Genomic DNA, 20,172 nt, shown 5'->3' with positions numbered 1-20,172 from the left:
AACACGAAGAGGAAGCACATGAAGAATAGAGGATTGGGAGGAGGCAAGTGTGGAAGAGACAGGATGTTCTAGATAAGCAATAGCATATACAGGCTGTCTTAACGGATGCTTTGCCTGCGGATAGAAAGTAGCTGATCTGGCAAGAGAGCAGGATTATGCCTTTCCTTTGGCTTGAATTTATCACAGTTCATTGGTGAGAGGAGGCCTTGAAGGAGGTCCCGTGTTGTAGTAGGAGATGGGACTGGAGCTAAAAATACTTTTACAGCCGTGTGCTACATTCTGAATAAGAAATGAGCCCTGTGTGTTCAGCCTGAGATCACTGAGCGTGCTTACATGGGAGGAAGGAAGAGTGTATATGGATTTACTGCCCTGGTAGGGCTAGAAAGCTGCAGCACTGATAAAGTGTAGCTCTAGAGACCTACAGAAGCCACCACCCTGCATGTGGTTGGTAATTTCAGAGCCTGAAATGTGCTCTTTGAAATAAAAAGAGCTTTCTACCATTAGTTGTTTGGGGATTGCCACTTTCTAGAGCTGAGTGTTTGCCTCAATGAGGCTGGTTCAGTGTACGCAATGTAGAAAATGAAATTAAAGGTCTTGTTTAGTGCCTTTGAGGAATTACCAAGCTTCAGTCTGGCTTTGCAATGGAAAAGCAGATGAAGGAACCCAATAGGATGTGGCCTCAGGGTTTCAATTTGGGATAGTCTCATACCTCCATTTTGCTTCAGAATAAACCTTTGTATGAAATGACTGCAGCAAGATGTTTCCCTGATGGCTATTGGGTTAATGATCAACAGAGTCTTCCTCAGCCAGCTGCACATGAAGGACTGCTCAGCACATGCCTGCATGTGCTCCTGCCTGCTGCTGGAGTCTCCGTTCCTCCTGAAATAGGAGTTGTGAGTGTGAGGGTATGAAGTAGGGAGGCCAGAGCGAACCCTGCTGAAGGTTTCCAATTGCTGCCTTCTCTGTCCACTTACTTCAGTTTCCAGTCCTTAAGGGATAATATTGCTCATCAAAATAAAGCTACAAATGGCCCAGAGTGGGAGAAGGAAAAGCTTGACTGGAAAAACTCAGATAATAACTTTTTTCCTTGGCCTTGTATGAGGCTCTTTCAAGTTTTATCCATGCTTGAAACAGCAAAGGTAAGGTTGGGTCTCAGTGGGGTTTTGCTTGCTATAGGCTGGGGAGATGGTTGCCAGCTTGGTCGTGTTTCCATCATGCTTTTTCTGTTTCTGTTGCAAGTTCCTGCTCTTCCCATCATCGCCCAGGCTGTGCCTGCGTGTCACAGAATGAGGGAGGAATGATGGATACTTATAATACAGCAATCTTTCCAGATCTCTTGATGCTCCATTGCCCTGGAACGAAGCGGTAGCAGTCAGTCTTTGACACAGACTTGCTGCACCGGGTCAGCTCCAGCTAGTGCCATGTCCTGTTTCCAGGTTAAGCAGTAAGGGCTGTTCAGAGGCAGTCTGCTTGCCTCTGTTACACATTAATTATGCAGTAACCCCTCTGTAGGAAAGCTCTTTTCCTGGCTTCTGCCAGAGGCCTGTTATGGTTTCTCTCATACTTCGGGAACACCAGGCAATTGCATCTGCATAAATGTTGAATTCTTTTCAAGCGCAGTGCTGCACATCTTATACCTTCAGTAGCCTGCAGTGCTCCTTGCCACAGGGGAGACTGTATTGTGGAAGAGTGTGTTTCCTGTAACTGTTTTTCACATTTGCTGCCTTTCTGCTTTGTTGAAAACCCCTTTTCTGCTGTACAGGGACTGGCTGATCACACTCTGTTTGGCCATGGTTCTCTTTAAAGTCCATTCCTGATGGAGGTTCATAGCAATGGCTTTTTCTGCTTTCCATTGAAGTTTGTCTGCTCTTTCAAAACAAATCTGCACGTTGTCTTCCCTGCAGAAGTGCTGCTTACACGTCTCCACCATCGGTTGCTTCTCTGTAGGGGACAATCAAGGGGATGTGTCTGAGTACAGCTCATAGTGACAGCCACAGAGGAGGTAAAAACTCTCTGCTCTTCACAAACCCTCTCCTGGCAGCGGAGCAGCAGGAGCCTGTGCTGACTTTACATAGAGGCTTAACCAGCACTGACTGCTGCTGCAAAATGTGGAGATCTCGCCTATTGTGCTTTTAACCAAGATGGAATTTATCCAAGTACCTTTCTCTGGTTAGGACAGGTGGCATCACAAGATATTGGTCTGTCTGGGAGAACTGCATTTGTCTGAGGAGCAAAAGCAGCTCTTAAACTGCTCTCTCAGACCCTTTTCTCTCCCCTCATGCTGGCTCCGGCATAGCACCAGCTCTGACACACTCCAGCATCGGGACAGAAGGGGAGGGAGTGTGGGACAGGCAGGGTTTAGAAACCCAAGCCCGTCACCACCAGCATGGTGATGAGTCAGGGGGCAGCAGCTTTACTCAGCAGCCTCTTCTAATTTGCAGACCTCTTCTGCTGAGTGGTCTTTTTGCTGATACTACCCAAGAGCGAGAGATATCAATGGAGGGGATGGAGCTTCAGGGAGAATGTGTCTGTTGCTTGTCCTTAAAACCAGTGACCTGGTTTGCACTGCTCAACAATGCCTTTATAAAGGAACCGTCATAAAGCACCTGTGTTCACTATGAAATGAAAAAGCTGCTGTTAACATATATAGGGCTTTCTCCTGGACTATTAGATCGGTTTTGACTCAAATGTATACTGTATAGAAGTGACTCATAGCTGAACACGTCTGAGCATGGCAGGGTGTTACCTCTTGGGTAATTAAACCTACTTTTAGCACCAGGGTTGACTTCAGGCAGCTTATTTACTGAAGGGCTCTTCAACATACTCGAGCCAAATTGCAGTGATGTTACATCACACAGTATTAATGAAATTATTCCAGAAATGAACTTGGCCTCATGTGCAGGTTAATTTGCACTATAAAGACTTCTCTGGTACAGCAATATTGCAAACTCTCCTCATTGAAAGAGGATTTATATTGGCAAAAAATGTCATTTAACTACCTTGGCATCAATATGTCTTCATGTGTCATAAATCTGCCTTAGAGGCAAAAAGATCTGTCTCTGTGTACGTCACTTGTGCTAGGGATGCTGTTTGTAGTCTTGTGTCAATTCCCCTCAGGCTTCTCATTTTCCAGATATACCATCCCAGGTATTGAGTTGACCATGTCTTGATTCTTCTCATCCCGTGTGGATTTTCTTGTTTTTGAAAGGTAGGGTTTTATAAGAGCATCTTGTTTACAAACACAACTTTCTTGCATCATGGAGCAGTAGCCATGCCTTGTACCCTGTGTGGTAGGGATATTATCAGATTTCTCCTCGCTGGAGTTGACATTGCTGTCTTTCTTTACTAGGGGTTTAAATTCAGGCAGCAAAAGGCAAATCTGGAGCCTCTCAGATGCCAGCTAACATTTAGGGGATGAAGGAAGTTTATAAATACATCAGCACCGGCTGATCACTGAATCTTCATTTCGCATCTACAGTCTGCCAGAAGTGCAGAGGCTTTCTCAGTGTGATAGACGTATGTATTGACTCTGACACAGGGTGGGATAATCTACTTTAATCTTGAAGCATCTGCACAGAACAAACCCCAGAGGATTTCTGAAGCGTTTAGGACCTTCTGAAGCTTTAGCTTCCCTGTTAGAACCACAGGGGAAGTTTGAACAGTGATTTGTTCAATGGGTGAACAGGCCCTGGGAGTCAGGGGTTTTTTTCCCTCTTAACTTCTGTGGTTTTTACTGTGCTGTTGCCTTGTTAATGGGCCTGAACATCCCCTCCCTCTGTGCCCTCCATCCCTTAGTAATGTTGGCGTTGCTCATCCCCTCTAACTCCAGCTGGATGCTATAGGTAAGAGCTCTTCTTAGTTAAGTTGCCGCCATGTCTGTTTTATGAATAGAGCCCATTTGATTGTTTGGTGGTCATAGTTGCAGAAAATCAGATCTGAAAGGTATTTATATCCAGACTTAGACAAGTTCTTCATTGTGGTAAATGCTCCATCCCTGGCAGTGTTCAAGGCCAGGTTGGACAGAGCCTCGGCTGACATGGTCTAGTGTGAGGCATCCCTGCCCATGGCAGGGGGTTGGAACTGAATGATCTTAAGGTCCTTTCCAACCCAAACCATTCTGTGATTCTGTGAACTGCAAGGTAACCCAGTCTTCTGCAGCACAGAACAAGCACAGGAGCAGGAGGAACAACACATCTGCAACCACAGGAGAAAAAGGAATAGCATCTGAGACAGGCTGGAGAGCGCAGCACCAACATACAGCAACCTGAATGCAGGAGCTGGTGGCTGACCTGGGCAGCCTCAGGTGAAATCTGCAGTGCAGAACTGTGCTTGTGTCTTCTATAACTGAAATCCTTGTGAATTGCCTCATAAGAGGAAGGCCCCGGTGGTGGGCTTGGCAGCCTGGCAGTTAGTTTGCTCTTGGCTAATCCAGCTCCAGCGTAGTCTATGGGAACAATAGAGGTAGGAGTTGGTGTGGTGACTCAGTGCATGATCAGGGTTCAAAAAAAGCAAATACGTCTTTCAGTGTTCAATATGCACGTTATTACAGACTTGTATTGCAGCAACTGAGTCATCTCCCCAGTTATTCCTTTCTTTACACTTAAGGAGTTTGGTAGTTCTTTGCTTGTGATGTTTTTGCTCCTGGCACATGGCCCTGGCCTCTGACCAAAAAGAGCTTGTGCTCCGTAGATGTGGCAAGAAGTCCTTGGATATGTGCTGCTTCGGGTTGGTCTGCCTTCAGCACAGTGTGTAACAGTAGATGGATTGCACAGCACTCAATGTTACAGTCAGTCCCTTTTTGTCCTTGTTTTCCTCATGTCCAGCTTTTCTTCTCTGCTTGGAGATGACAGCATGTGAATTAGAAATCCCTCAAAGCAGCCTGGCTCTGCTGGGCATGTCCTGTCCGTGAAGTGCCGTGTACACATCCCTTGCTGCTCCACAGCTGAGCAGCCTGTTAGATTTATTTCCCCTTGCCTTCTCCCAGCTCCACCCTTCCCAAACTCATCTGACTTGTTCTATAGCTTAAGTTTGAAAGGGTCATTTTTCCGGGACTTTCTTTCTCCACTTGGCACAGTTTTTATTTCATTATGCAATTTCTGCTGCAGCACTCGATCACCAGCTGCATGCTGGTGTTTAATCACTTCCATTGGTTCTTATAGTTTTTTTAACATAGTTCATGTTAGGAAGAGCTGAAAGGCTTTAAGATTTAGATACAAGGAATGGTTAGAAATATCTATATTAAAATAACACCCAGTGTTAGGTTTTAGAATCACTGGATGGACTGGAGAGTGTAGCTATGCTGGAGTACACAGGATGGACTGCACTGGAAAGCTCTTCCCTATGGGACATTGTGCATGAGGTGCAGGATCTCATGTCTGTCACCTATAAAAGACACATGTCTGGATGCACGTGACTGGAGTCCAGGCATAACTGCATTACTGCCTTTCAGAGAAGCTGTTAATACACAACTAGGAATGCTGATGCTGGAGGCTTTTCTCCTGGTGATTGACTGACTGCCATTCCCATTCTCCAGTAAGTATTACTGCTCCCTGGCTTGTTCGGGTGGACCTTGATCAAGACTGATCAGTGCCTTGGAGGGAACTGTAACACGCAGTTCAAAAGCTGTGCTTCTATAGAAACAGGCTTCTGGAAATAAGGTCAAAGCCATCAAAAGTCGATCGCTTGCCTGCTAGATACCAGCTTATTCCTAAGGAGGATTTCTAAATCACTCTGTGTATCCTGTTTTTGTTTCACACTCGCCTGGTTGGTTTTGCTCCAGTTCTTTTGCCTTTCACATACTTGGTGCTGTGTCATTGCCCCTTGTCCCCCAGTGAAGCAGTCTTCTCTGCTCCTTACCTTGATTTCTCAGCTGTGCCTGAAGTTTCTTCCATGAGCTTTTCTTTCCTGGACAGTTGCTGTTAATCCTTTTTCCTGTATTTGTCTCTTCTCCAGTGAACCAGGGATTGTGCAGGCTCTGCTGCGAACTGCGTAAGTGGAATCTGGTTTCCTGAGCTGACTTTTCCTTACTCTTCCTTCCATGTTCGCTCTTCCCTCACCTCCTCAACTGCCAGCAAACAGCAGGAGTGGATATATGTCCATCGCCTGGTGTGAGGCAGAGCTGAACAAGCATGGTGAAGCCTTCCAGAAGTGTTGGAGCTTGCCCTTCTCCCCCAGAAACATGCTGGGGTGTGTGAATGCTTCACTCTAAAAACACTGGTGTTCAAAGGTGGCATTTAGGAAGCCCACATGTATCTCGTCATTGGTGTAAATGAAGAACTAAAGTAACAGGTGTACACTGATGCCAATAGGGAGGTGTGGATAAGTGTCTTTCTCCACCATGGGCCATTGGAATGGGTTTGCTGGGAATTTAGAAGTTAAACTTGAGTAGGTGGTAGATGTGATGACCTTACTGCTGAACCCTTGTTTAAAACACTTGCAGTGAAACATCCTCATGAGACTTGTTTCAGATGACAAAGGCTTGCTTAGTTCTCTTAGTAACACGGTCTGCATCATCCCTCTCTGAGCCATTTTTCCATCATAACTGCTAATGTCTACTTCCCAACAACCAGCACTTGTCAGCTGCAGAATACAGGGTTGTTTGCAGTGGGAGAGGCGTCCAGCTCTTCGGGCTGGCACTTGTTCTGGTCAGTGATGTCAGCCCAGTCAAAACAGAGTGACTTTATTGTTGGGAGCTACTTGCAGCCTCTTTCTGTTCTGCTCAGGGAAGGCAAAATCCCTTCGTGTAAAGCTTGATGTAAAGCATTTTACACCTCCAGGTTAAACAGCCTTGGCTTTGTGTATCTAGATGGGGTTTTATGATCCTGTATGGTGCTCCCCAGGGAATCATAGAATCCCAGACTGGTTTGTGTTGGAAGGTACCTTAAAGCTCATCCAGTTCCAACCCCTGCCATGGGCAGGGACACCTTCCACTAGAGCAGGTTACACCAAGCCCCATCCAACCTGGCCTTGAACACTGCCAAGGGTGAGGCATAAGGGATGTGGAGTGTCACCTCTCATTCTTGGGATACATTTCCACTGAGCTTCCCAGCTCCCAGTGCCTATTGCTCATCATGTTTTGCTTCTTTCTACCTGTGTTTGGCCTGCATGGGCTTGATGACAAGATAAAATAGATGGCAGCCCTAAGCTTTTATTAACATGGTGTGTTCCCAGGCTGCTGCCTGGTTTGTTGTCTGCCCATGGTGCAGCTTGCTCACTGCTCATTTCTCTCCTTTTGCTTGCCAGGAACCTGGATGGCAAAGCCTCAGAGCTGCAGTTGTCTATAATAATAGATGTGCTGCAGTGAAGTGCCCTGTCCTGAGCCCGTTATTTGGGGATACCTACAGGTTCTGGCTCATATAGCTAAACCAGCTAATGGCTAAATGAAGGCTCACTTTCTGTTCTATATAGATGTTCACACAACTTTGTATTTTCTGTGCTTTACAGGCAGTGATTAGGCTCTCTGTCTGCAGCGGGACCTGCTGTGTTAGTCGCAGGGTATCAATTCTGGTGTGCTGTGAATACCAGCTACTGGCCCAGCATCATAGAAAGTCAGTTTTAAAAGAGGTTTTTCAGGGACTTGCCCTTGTCAAAGGTCTCTCCTCCAGCTTTGCACTAGATAACCTGGTTAAAATAGTAACTATCTTCTGCAGAGCATAATGCAGGATTGTTCCAGATCTTGCCAAGCTGAGGGAGTGTCAGTGATTCTGCTCTAATTCAGCCTTCAGAAGTGCTGGGGCTGTCTTAATGATGGCTCTCTGCAGCTGAAAGCAGAGCAGGGTAAAGAAATGCTGTTGAAGATGGCCTTCAGATGCAATCTGCTGAAATAACTGTATTTTCTTTCCTCTTCCCCCTGCTGTGTGATTGAGGGGAGGCTGTGTTACCTCCCTCCCCAAAAGGATCTACTCACTGCTGCTATGTGTCAGGGTCCCTTTGAGGGCTGCTTTTCAGTCCCTCGTGCTGAAATGCATCTGAGCTGGGAGTTAGCTTGCTGTCCTCGTTTAAACGGTGTTATCTTTCTTCTGCCTTATCAGATGGAGATGCTGCTTCAGTGGTGGTTCACTCCTGATGTGAGGAGGGTGCAGAGTGCCATGAGCAGGCAGGAGAATTGGTTCTGCTTGAAGGGGCAGACACAGATCCATATCTCCAAGCAAGGGGATAAGTGACCATGTGGACTGGGCATCAGGAATTGGAAAGCTTGCCCTCCCTCCCCGTTTGCATAGAGATGAGGAGGAGGAGACCTGAATAAGCAGCTCTTTGTGTGTGCTTATCTATATAAAGTCTCCTTTAGCCTGAGGTTTTCCCACGTCTGCTCCCGTGCTTGAAGCATCACACTGACACACATTGCTCTGCTGAAAGGCTTGACATTAGAAAGCTATTTGTGTTGTTGCCCTCCCAGTAAGCCTGTGGCCTTTTTAGAATGCTTCTTTCTTTTAACTGTCTTATATGTGACTACTGCCATAAAGTAAGAGAGAAACATCTGCTTTCCTAAATGCTTCAGCAAGGCAGAACTGCGGGTTATGTGTTTGAAGCATGATACCCAGTTGGGCATAACTCAGCTTTGTGTCTGTAAATAGAAGTTTTAATCTCTGTTCTGGTGTTACATTAGATGGGTTTTCATGTGGGAGAGAGGCCTATGGTAGCCCAAGATAGCATGGGTCATATACATGGCCTTTGTCGAGGAGTGTTTGCTGAAGCTAACTTGTGTTCAGAGTGAGCTCTGTGGCTTTCTGTAGTAGTGCTACTCTGTCCGTGGCACAAAATCACAGTTGGTAAACAGATCTCTTAAATCCGTTCATTGCCTGTTCCTCTGCCTGTCTCCAGAGCTGCAGTAAGGGTTGTGTGTGAGATCTGCACCCAAAGAGGCCTTGGTGGCTTCACTGAGCACATTGCTGCTTGCTTTACCAGTAGGTAAACCAGTGGGTCAGTGCTGTGCATCATTCCCATTACTTGGATTTATACCATGGAATGGTGAAACATCATTTGATTGCTCTTTTTCTGGTAAACTCTCTCTTGAGGGATAGATGGTGGCTGGGAATACAATGAACTGTCCCTTCTGGCTGCTCAAGGAGCTGGATGGAGGTAGATGAGCAGCTCCAGCGTTGGAAGACCCCAAGAAGCTCTTTTGTGGACTGCTCACAAAAGCTGCTGCAGGGTTGCATCGGTTTATTCTGAGGAGGTATATTTAGGTCTGGAAGAGTAATTGCACAGCTTTGAATAAGTCTGGAATCAGAAGAGGGCAAAGCTGAGCTTGGCAGGGATTCAACCTTCTGGGAATCTCAGCAAAGTGGTACAGGCGGCTTCTTATAAATAAAACTTCTGCAGACCCATTGAGCTGACACCTTGTACCAGGCTTGGGGCTGCTCTATTTCTGGCTTTCTGAGTGCAGAGCAATGTTTAAAATTAGCCATTTTGTGGTTTAAAGCTGTTAGTTTCTGCTTTGCTTTTAGCTGCCTTGTGATTAGGATGGAAGGAAACGCCTCTCAGTAAAGCCCTCTCCACGCTGCTCATGTGTTTTGGGTTTGGGTGTGATGGTTCCTAATTGTACATCAGAGAATATTCAAGGTCTAAATACAAAACTGCTCCTCATCCAGGCCACTTGTTTCCCTATTTTAGTGTTCTCTGGTTCCCAGCCTAACCATAGCTTGGTGGGAGGTGGACACACAAAGCCCATTGCTTCCCACAAGCCATCTTTTGGACATGTGGAACTGATATTTTAGAGTTTGATTGGAAGCAATAGTACTGTTGGTTGCTTGTCTAAGGATACAGACCCAGCCCTCGCCCTTAGGTCTTTAAACTCTCTTTAAAGCCACTCTTTAAACTGAGAAAGAGAGTTGAAAAGTCACTTTTGTGTGATTATAGCACTTGTGACTGGAAAGCAGCTCTGCATTTTAACTTGTGAACTCCCTTCCACCCTGCACAGACTATTCCGAAGCTATAAGCCCCAAGCTACATGTGCACCTGCAGCTCGGGTTCGTGTTTGTGATGCTGTGGGTAACATAACTCACCCCCAAATCCTTTTCCTAATCCCTTGCACCGTGTGGTATCTACAGCAGTTCTGGAGAGCCAACATACAGCCTTAATAAAAGCAGTGTGTCTGTTAGGGGCGCTTATGCTAACAGCAGATTACTCTGAAGGAGCTGTTATTGCTCATCAGCACTTTTGGTTTTGAAGTAATTAGCCCTCATTGGACTAGGCAGCACTTAGCAGATGCTTCATCATAGCTGCATTGTAACAGGAGCAGAAGTCCTGAGTAAGGAAACTCGCACCATGGAGCAGCTCTTGCTCCTACTGCCGAAGCAGCTGCAGGGAGCTGGGTGGTTGTGATGGGTGTTCAGGGGCTGGAGCTTGGGCACTGAAACAGTCACTTGTGACTGGAGCTCTGAGCCGGGGTTTGCAGCAGTGTGCTGTTGTACCTGTCTGAGCTGAAGATCATTCACTTGAAAATCATAGAATCCCAGACTGGTTTGGGTTGGAAAGGACCATAACATCATCCACTTCCAGCCCCCTGCTATGGGCAGGGACACCTTGCACTAGACCATGTTGCCCAAGGCTCTGTCCAACCTGGCCTTGAACACTGCCAGGGATGGGGCAGCCACAGCTTCTCTGGGCACCCTGTGCCAGCACTTCAGCACCCTCACAGGGAAGAACTTCTTCCTTATATCTAACCTGAACTTCCCCTGTTTCAGTTTAAACCCATCACCCCTTGTCATATCACTACAGCCCCCGATGAGGAGTCCCTCTCCAGCATCCTTGTAGCCCACTTCAGATACTGGAAGCTGCTCTGAAGTCGTTCCTTTTTAAAGACAAGTAATGCTAAAATATTCCATGTTTACTGCATCCCGTGTACCTTCCTTATGCCTCTGAAGCACATGTGTTCCCAAAGCATTTTTCTATTCTGTTGGAATTCCTTGTTTCATCCGTACCCGAGTTTTCCTTCCTTTAGGTCATTTGAGATACCTGCTATTAAGTCAGATTTAAGACACCTCACACCTGAGATTTAACTTGCCTAATTTGCCTGGCTGGGTGAATATTTTATTAAAGGCAAAGCCTTTTTAATCCCTCCGGAAGTGTTTTCTCTCCTGTCTGAATGAGCTGGAGTTGAGTGGAGCAATGAGAACCAGGTCTCATCTTGAATTAATCCCAGATCCAAAGGTACTTCTGACACTCTGATGTCTTACTTTTCAGTGACTTCAGTAGCCAGCCTTAGTTCTGTCTGGAAGGAGTTTAAGTTCACTTCCTGGCAGGAATTGCTGCCCTCTGTTTTCCCATGGTTTAAACAGGGGTGATCAGCCCTTATCTGCATTACAGACAATTACAGGTTTCATTTATTTGTCAGCTTTTCTGCTCTCTGCATTTGCCTTGGCCAGCATGTTCAGGTCCCACAGTACAGCTCAGAGGACTAGCAGGGACCTCCCAGGTCCCTGGTATGCGTCCTATTGGGCTCACTCGGGGTTGCAGAAGGGCTGTGTTCTGGCTTTTGGCCCTTTCTTCCCAGAAGGAGAGTTGAGGCAGTGCCAAGACTGATCTTTCTCCCCTTTGCCACCAATCTCTGACATGCCCTGTGTCAGATGGTGGGAAACCTCCCTTTCCCTGCTAAAGCAAACAGTTTATCAGGTGCCTTTGCCCCTTTGTCCTGTGCAAAGAAGAGAGATAAGAGCGAGATGCAAACTTGCCAGCTCACAGCTGTCAGAAGTGCCTTCCCTTCCCTCCCCAGCCTCAACACTTTGAGAACTGAATAGGCTGAAGGTCAGGCTCTGAGCCATAAACAGGTTATGTCCTGCAGAGGAAGCAGAGCCCCATGGAAGGACCAACACACCTCCTTTCCAGGCTCCTTGGAAGGATGAAATCCAGCTTCCTCTGAGGGCTCTGCAGAAGCCAGTGCTATACCTGAAGAAGGTGGCTTCTTCTTTTCCTCCTGTGGGCTCAGACTAAGCTGGAGCCGTGTGCTTCTCCACTCACCCTGGGGGTCTAGGTAGGCTGCTCAGAAGCTGTGCAAGCAAAACCTCCTGGTTTAGACTCCTTTATGGTGTGAAACCCCTGTGTGATTTGAAGCACAGTGTTTGCTTGATGTGATCCTGTCTGCATGCACCGAGGGGCATTTCCACGTGTGTTTTTGTCCTCCTCCAAGCTGGCTGTCCTCACTGGCTTAGTCCCAGTGTGATGGCTGCCGGGAAGGACAGTCTGTCCGGGGGACACAGCACATTCGCTGTACAAAACAGGCACATCACAGGAAGATAAGCTTGCAAACCTTCAGCCCAGTTCAGTTACAGAGGCTGGGCAATGACTGCACTAAACCAGCTGAGCAGGAAATGTCAGTGAGCTTGTGAGAGTTTTAAAGGCAAATTCTGTTGATGAGGTGATGAGTCTTTCCTGGAACCTGGGTGGATTTTACCTGCATTGACTAGTGAGAAGCTTGATGTGATTATAACACCTTTGTGTGGTGCAGTTTGAGGTGGTGTGGACAAAGCTCTGTTGTAGAGAACCTTAACAAGCCAGATTGCTAGTCCTTAAATACTTAATAACAAGGATTGATTTGGTTTGTGCCTTTATTTGAAGACTGTTTTCTTTTTGCTTTCTCACAGAGAGGAAGTGCAGGAAAACTGTGTCCGCTGGAAGAAGAAATTCACCTTTGTGTGTAAAATGAGTGCCAACCCAGCCACAGGACTCCTGGACCCCTGCATCTGCCGAGTGTCTGTCCGGAAGGTGAGCATCTCCCTTCTGCTTCTGGCAGGTAGTACCACCAGAGTGATGGTGTTGGTCACTACCTGCTTTTTGGCAGCAAGAAGAATTGCATGGACAGTGATGTGTTTGATGTGACTTGAACACAAGCAAGGGTGCTTGGTGGAGGGTGGGGGTGATGAGGGCCGTGGTAACCCATGTGAGACAGAGGTTTGTGAAATCCTGAGAGCAAATTCCAGGATTGAGTAATGACTTTCCCCCTGTTTCCCCAGCACATTTAATAGTTGCTTTTCCTGTTTGTTTTGTCTCCTGTTACAGGAGCTGAAGGGCGGAAAAACCTACTCAAAGGTAAGAGCACAGAAAGGGCAAATGTGGCAGAGTGATAATGGTCTTGTCTTCTGTTAGTGCTTTACACCCATTAGAAACCAGTGGCTGCTGCGTGAAGCAATCAGGGAACATGGTTATCAGTTCTTAGTTTAAGCCTGAGTTAAACGATTTCCCGAAAAATGGACATGCTGGGACAGGATCCAGATTGCATTGGATGTGGATTTGAGAAGGGGGCTGGGAAGATGATCTGCATGTCCTCAAACTTTGGGGAAGTTCTGAGTCAGATGTGAACTCTCTGGCTCCTGGCAGCGTCTTGCTAATAAACATAGACTCCAGTTCTGTTCTCCACAGCACAGCAGGGAGCTGTGGCTGGGGTAGGCACCTCGCTGCCTTGTGTGCAGGCAGAAACCTACAGCAGAATCACTGCCTTCCAAAGCACAGGAGACGCGGAGGCAAAAAGCAAACACATCAGCAGGGATGTTAGTTTTGGTTTGTTCCCCACCGTTTCCTTGCCTGTGCTATGGGAGAGACAATGGGACACCCCCTTCTCTGTGTGCTGGATCAAGAGACAATGTTGGCTTAGAAATGGAGCTCACACAGAGCTCAAAACCATGTTTGTTTGAAAATGAGTCACTGCTGCTGGTTTCTAATAAACAGATGTTCAGGTCATGCACATCCTTGTAAGAGCTTCTTCTAATCAATACCCTTCCTGACACCACGGAGGTAACTGGCTTTGAAGGGTGAACCACACTGCATGATAGAGGGCAGTGGTGCTGCCCATGCTGTTCGTTTTTTGTTGCTAATCAGGTCGTGGGCTCTGGGGCCATCAGTTTCTCTTTCACTAAGCTCTCACTGAGGGGGAGGTTATTCCTCCGCTCTGCAGATGTGCCTCTGAGACAAAGTAAATGCATGAGCCTGTTCCTCCTGTAGTGTCCATCCTCAAGTGTCCCACAGGATTTGGAAACACAGAATTAAAGAAAGCCTGAAGGCATGTCTCCGTGGTGGAGTTAACCATGGCTCTTATTCAGGCCATGTTCTAACCTAGTGCCTGTTTACTCAGTCTCCAATTGTGTTTAGTGCCATTTTGAAAGAGTCCTTGTTGCTCCAGGCCAGGACGGGAGACCAGATCTCAAGTACTCATCTCATGCTTAGTCTGCTCTGAAGAAGGCAGTCGTGTTCTCCTAGAACTCAACAGAAGATGACCCGAGCACTTCAGCAGCTCAGAAACAAGGGATGTCACACCACACCAGGGATTAAGCATTGCAGTCTTGACCAGGCTTATTCCAGGCAGGTCCTTGTGGCAGAACTAACTTGGGATTCCTAATGCTTTTAGCAGAAATCTCTAGTGTATTTCTCTGCATCTATTTTCCCATTCTGAACAAGTCCTCACCTTTTTAAACGACATTCATTCAGCTGAAAACTCCTTCAATCGTGGCGGCAGATGTAGAGGAAGATGCAGCTTATGAATGCCTCTTTACCTGGTCCCCCTTCAGCAGGGACTGAGGGTGATGGAGCTGTTAGTGCTCAAGACAGTTCCCATCCACTCGTGCACCTTTTGCTTTGACGTTAATGTCACTTCAGTGTCAGGGGTCACAAAGAGGAAGCAAACAGGAAGGATTGATCAAGCGGAAACTCTTTCCCTGAGCTGGAAGAAGCACCATCAGCTGGCTGGAAAACTGAGGAAGCTATTCGGAAAGGTTACATCTGAAAACATCCTTTTGTTAAGGGATCTTTCCTCTATATACTGGGAGTCTGCTTCCTGAGAAGAGCTTCTGACCTCAGCACACCATATGGGTGGCTGGAGGCTTCTCCCACACTCTGTCCTCTTATGGTGATCTCTGAGAAGTTAGTGCCATGGTGGAGGGATCTGGGTCACTCCTGTGCCCTGTTGTTCGTGCCATGTCTCCTCTGTCCTCCAGTTTTGTCACAGTGATGGATTGCAGCTCCCTCTGTGGCTTTCTCCTCTCTTGTTTATCTCGCAGAGATAAATTCACTGTTTGTTTTGGGGTTGTCTTTTTCCTTATCGGGCAATACTCAGCAAGCAGCATCCTGGGCTAGAGGAGACAGAGGAACATCTGGAGAAACACTTGCATTAAGGGAATTCTTATGAATGGAGAAAAGAAGGAGAAAAGTTAGGGGTTGGGGGTTTATTTCCCCTGTGGTTCCTGCTGTATCCCACACTCTTGTATTCCTTTGCCATCAGCTCTTGTTCCCCTTTGAGAATGGGATGGAGGAAGCAGCTAAGCTAATCCTGCAACTGTCTCCCCTTGGATCACATATCTTGTGCAGACTGTGGTTTAGACTTCTGATTTGGAGCACTGGGAGCCAGGGTTCATACAGCAGTGACTGTGGTTTGTGCTCTTACTCCCTATCAGCTTCCACAGTTGACAGCACCACATTTCCTTGGGATGGTGCTACTGGCTGGGGCTCCCTGTTGTGCCATCCAGCTGTCAGCACCAGGGCAGGAGAAAGGTACTGCAATGTACGGAGTAACAGCTAGGTCCAAGCTGCTTCTTCACCTCCCTTCTGTGTTCTCATGGAAGGTGACCTGTATGTTGAAGTGACGCAGTTTCCATGCTTGGATGGCTTGGCCAGATACGGGGTACAGCATCTGTGCCTGATCAGATTAGATGAAACACAACTGACTTCTACTGCTAAAGCTCTGCTTAAAAGAAGCTGTAACTTTTTCTTTAAAGCACTGTATTAATACACCAGGAATTAGAGCAGAAACACAAACGTACTCTTCCTTGTGTTTGTCTTTACTCTAGAGACATAGGTACCCTCTTTGAATTTGCTTGTCCTCTTCAACAGTCCCTATTCACCTTCCCTATTTGCTCCCCTTTGTTAGAGGAGGTTTAGAGAGCTCACAACTAAATCTCTCCAAATACCTCTCTTCCCTTCTGCCTGTCAAACATACCACTTCCCGGTTAAATCTTAGAAGTGTTGAGGAACCTTTGCTCCAGGACAAAGTGGGGCACACGCTGCTGCGTGTCTCTGGGTTTCCAGCCTGCTGTGCTCCAAGGCTCAGGTTTGTTTTTCAGGACAGTGTCACTTTCCTCCGTAACAATATCCTTTCATCTCCTGGTTCACATGCTCCACTGCATTCTGGGATGGCCCGATACAAAGAGTGCCTTATTATGTTTGTGTATGTGTGATTCTGTTTTTTCCACATCGTTGACCTAGTGCCTTCCATGTCCTTGGTTATGCAACAGCTGCGGGCTGGTTAACACTGTCCTGGCCAGCACCACTGCTTTGTGTCCTTCTTCCACATGGAGATGGCTTCCTGAAGGCCTCCAGCATGGCTTGGGATTAGGAATGTGATCCTCCTCATTCAAGAGTTGGGGGGCTTCACAGCCACAACAATGTGTGCACTGGCTCCTGCTTCTGCCCTTGCTCACAGATGCTCTCTCTTCCTTTGGTCTGTGTGACACCACAGATCCCTTTATTGAATATATTTTGTTCTCTCCCCTTCCCCTCCATTGTTTTCTTGGCTACAGCTGGGCTTTGCTGATCTCAATCTGGCAGAGTTTGCAGGCTCTGGATCCACTGCGCGTTGTTGCTTGCTGGAAGGATACGATACTAAGAACACCCGACAGGACAACTCCATCCTAAAGGTACAACAGCTAGTACTGCCATAGTGAAATCCTACTGCTCAGTTGCAGTGCCAGGCTGAGAAGGAGGTTCTGCATTATGTACAGAGACAGGATTTAGCTTTTTATGCTGCTACTCTGACTTGGGAGGCTTCCCATTATCAGAGTTGCCCTTTGATATCTTGGCATCCATTTGGCCAAGCAGTGACCCTCTATACATTCTTTGTCATCAAATAAACCATGAGCAGAAGAGGGGAAACAAGTTCTGAGGCTGATGTCCTGCTGAACCATTGCAAATTAGAGTTACTGATGCCAGTTATATGGGACAGGGAGGGAAATACCTTCCTAAATCCCTGAAGCTGATTTCCTTTGGAAAGGAACTAGGTCTTGCTAATCTTTACACCTAGCCCTTGACCTCCTGCCTGTTGTGAAGTGAGGAGCTCACTGCAGCGTGGCTAATGATGTGCCTTGTCCCCCTCTCCAGGTCACGATTGGAATGTCCCTGCTGTCAGGGGACCCCTGCTTCAAAACGTGAGTTTCTGGGTGCTCATCCCATGCTGGGCAGACCAGGACATCTGGTTCTTTTGCAGTTCCTTGCAGGAGACTAAAATTGATAGGAAGGGGGAAAAGATGTCCTTGATTGATATTGGGAAGTACTGGGGAAAGCTTGAAACTGGTGGTCTGGGTTGTTGAATAGCACAGCCAGCCTGTGCTGTTAATCTTTGTCTCTGCTGTGGTTCTCCCAGCTTGGTTATTGGTTGTGCACAGTATTTTCTCTGCTGGTATCAGTTAGGTTTTAGAAACCAGTGGTTGTTGATGACAAACTTCATGTTTTGCCTAAAGGATAGAATTTCTCATAGCTCTGGGGCTGGTTTCGCTGACCTCCTGGAAGGGAAAGGTCAACGAAGAAAACAGGCTTGGAAAAGGACACATTTCAGCACATATCACGCAGGATAAGGAGCTCAGATTGAAACAGCAACAAAAATACTGCAAGGCTGGAACATTTTAATTCTCCTTTTTTTCCTACAGGAACCCAGGTTCATAGTTTGTCTTAGCAGAGAAACTGCAGTTGTGTAGTTGTTAATACATCATGGTAGGAAAGAATAAGTACAGTTAAGCTATGAAGCAGTTTTGGTGCTTAAGGAATTGACGGAGGATCTGTTAACAAATACACAGCAACATTTGACTTTATACTGCACTACAGCATTGCAAGACTCACAGCCCAAGCTGTGTAAGGTGTGTGACTGTACACAGCAGGACTGCCATGTGCTGATAGACTGTGTTGACTCCCAACACTATGAGAGAAGAAAGCTTTACCTTAAGGCCCTCTCTTGTAGCTGTGGTATTCTGGGCTGAAAGGTCTAATTTTAGGAGCTAGCTTGAAATGTATAAATCAACTTACATTCTTGTTGTAAAATGCTGCATGATTTGGGGTGGGTTTATTTTGTGAATGGCTTTTCATAGCGCTGCAGCATTCAGACCCGAAGTGCAGTGTCATCTGATTCTGCAGAGTTTTCTGCCTCAGAAGGAAGTGTAATAAAGAAGTTTTGGATCTCTTAAACCGTAGCTTTTTAGCAGTAACAGATGTTTTAAATCTAGGGTACTAGGATGACTGGTAATAATATGTCTGACACAAATAACTGTTGCTCCTTCACTGTGGAAGCAAGTCCCACTGTTAAAGTGCCTGAAAATGATACAGAATTGGGTATGAATATCCATTTAATGTAAGTAGGCTCAGTGTGAAAGTTAAATCTCCTAATTTTCTTAAAGGATTTTTCCAGTCATTTCCATTTTTTCCTTACATGTTGACGATGTGCAACTGTCTGGAAATGGAAGCTTTGCATGTAGAATAGCCCTTGATCAGTAGAGCTTTTGATAAATGGCACTCATTAGAGGATTAGGCAGGAATTAAACTGTGCTGGGAAATCACTTCCGAGCACTGACTCTCTGCACTGCTCACATGAGCCTTCTCCTTCTGGGTGTTGTGGAGGGGGCAGAGCAGCCTGAGCTGAGACCCAGGGGCTGCTCCGACATCTGCCACAGGAACAGTTACTTCATTAACACTGTAAAGGCCTCATTAACCTGCAAAGCAAAGTCCCCAAATACCTTGGTGCATGTAAATCACTGAGAACATGATTAGGGAGGGGTTTTTTCCTTGTGAAGGCATGCCATGGGTTTCCTGAAACCTTTAGAGCTATTTGGCTGCCCATAAAGCACTCTCAGTGCTTTATTCTTTCTCCCAAAATGCTGCCAAGATCCTCGCATGTAGCATCTTCTCAGAGCTCCAAGTGAGGCAAACTAGAGTTTTTCTTTCTCACTCCTCACTTAAAAGGCATAGTATGATCCATTAGTTCCAGTTCAGACTTCAGGCTACAGGGAAGTTAAGGCTCCAACAGGAATATTCACTTTGCCACACTGCACATGCTGTGGCTTCCACCCAAAAACACTTCTGGAGGAAGGGAGGGGGCTCCAGGCACTCGCAGTCAGCATTTACAAAGGGATGTTGGGAGCACACAGAATAACGAGGAAAAATGATTTTGACAGCTGGAAAAACACTTTAGTTTCACTGCAAAGGAGTTTAATCATCAGTTAAAAAATGGAAAGGTCATTTGATCATTCTAAATGTACTCTCACAGGGGGATGGGGTTGCCGGCATAAAAGGTTGCTTTCTGACCCAAGTCAAAAAGGTGTAATGAAAGGGTGCTGGAACTGAGAGCTGAACAACAGCAAACTGGTTCCTGTTTGGGAAGCCAACTGGCCACTGGACACGTGTTGGAGGAAAGGGCAGCTCTGGAGGATAGCGCAGGCTCTGAGCCTGTTGTCCTTACAAATGATTGAATTGATTGGCCTCTTTTTGCCTTAAATTAAGTCAGTAACTTGCTTTTTCTTGTAGTGCAGTCCACATGCAGTGTGAGGTAGGGAAGACTGAGTCTTGCATGTAGGAAAATGAAATCCAGTGTCACACTCGTCACAGAGAGCTGCCAGCTTCCCCCATCGCAAAGAGTAGGAGCAAGCCAGCGAATGCTCTTGATAGTAGAGTGGGAATTGCTGGTGGGATGGGGTGATTCCCTGTCCCTGCCTGGCTGTCTATAACCTCCTTCACTTGTGATTCCAGGCCTCCTTCCACTGCCAAATCCATCACCATACCGGGACAGGACTCTTCCCTGCAGCTGACCTGTAAGGGCGAGGGAACCACGAGCAGCAGCAGCAGCGGTTCAGCCACGATTGGCTCCTTGCGTCAGACCAAGCCAAGAGCAGCCATTCTCAGCTCGGGTATGAATGCCTGTCCTGGAGCCATGCAATGCTTGGCTGTGTCTGGACACTCTTTTGTTCTTTTCCCCACAGTTAGAAACCCAGAAACTCTTCATTTTTTCATGTTTTCCTCACCCCTCTGCTCAGGAAGAACAACAAAACCATCTATGAAGTGTAGCTGAGGAGAGGAAGGATTAGTGTTTGCATATTTGTTAGTGGAGATAAAGCAATTTGTTCTTTTTGCTGGGGATTTAATAATTGCACTCATCCTGCTTTCCATTGTGTTCAAAGACACTTAACATTGTTCTCCACTCAGCTCTTCTGT

The 20,172-nt window shown here is 46.6% G+C and overlaps 1 protein-coding gene across 2 annotated transcripts in view; it reads left to right on the top strand.

Annotated features, from left to right (window-relative positions):
• Window positions 1–20,172, top strand: part of EEIG1 (estrogen-induced osteoclastogenesis regulator 1) — a 38,164-nt gene that overhangs the window by 9,264 nt on the left and 8,728 nt on the right. For both annotated transcript variants that reach the window (XR_013958124.1, XM_080630522.1), the window contains exons 3-7: window positions 12,582–12,702; window positions 12,997–13,026; window positions 16,503–16,619; window positions 17,080–17,126; window positions 19,711–19,868. Coding sequence is in view for 1 of the 2 variants with exons in the window: in XM_080630522.1 (XP_080486648.1) it covers window positions 12,582–12,702; window positions 12,997–13,026; window positions 16,503–16,619; window positions 17,080–17,126; window positions 19,711–19,868 (473 nt within the window). In the remaining variant the exon portion in view is untranslated. The remainder of the gene's footprint in view (window positions 1–12,581; window positions 12,703–12,996; window positions 13,027–16,502; window positions 16,620–17,079; window positions 17,127–19,710; window positions 19,869–20,172) is intronic.

Source organism: Psittacula echo, assembly GCF_963264785.1.
Source record: "Psittacula echo genome assembly, chromosome: 16".
Classification (NCBI taxonomy): domain Eukaryota; kingdom Metazoa; phylum Chordata; class Aves; order Psittaciformes; family Psittacidae; genus Psittacula; species Psittacula echo.
The sequence above is the reverse complement of the archived record's forward strand: the minus strand, read 5'-3'. Positions and strand labels throughout refer to the sequence as shown.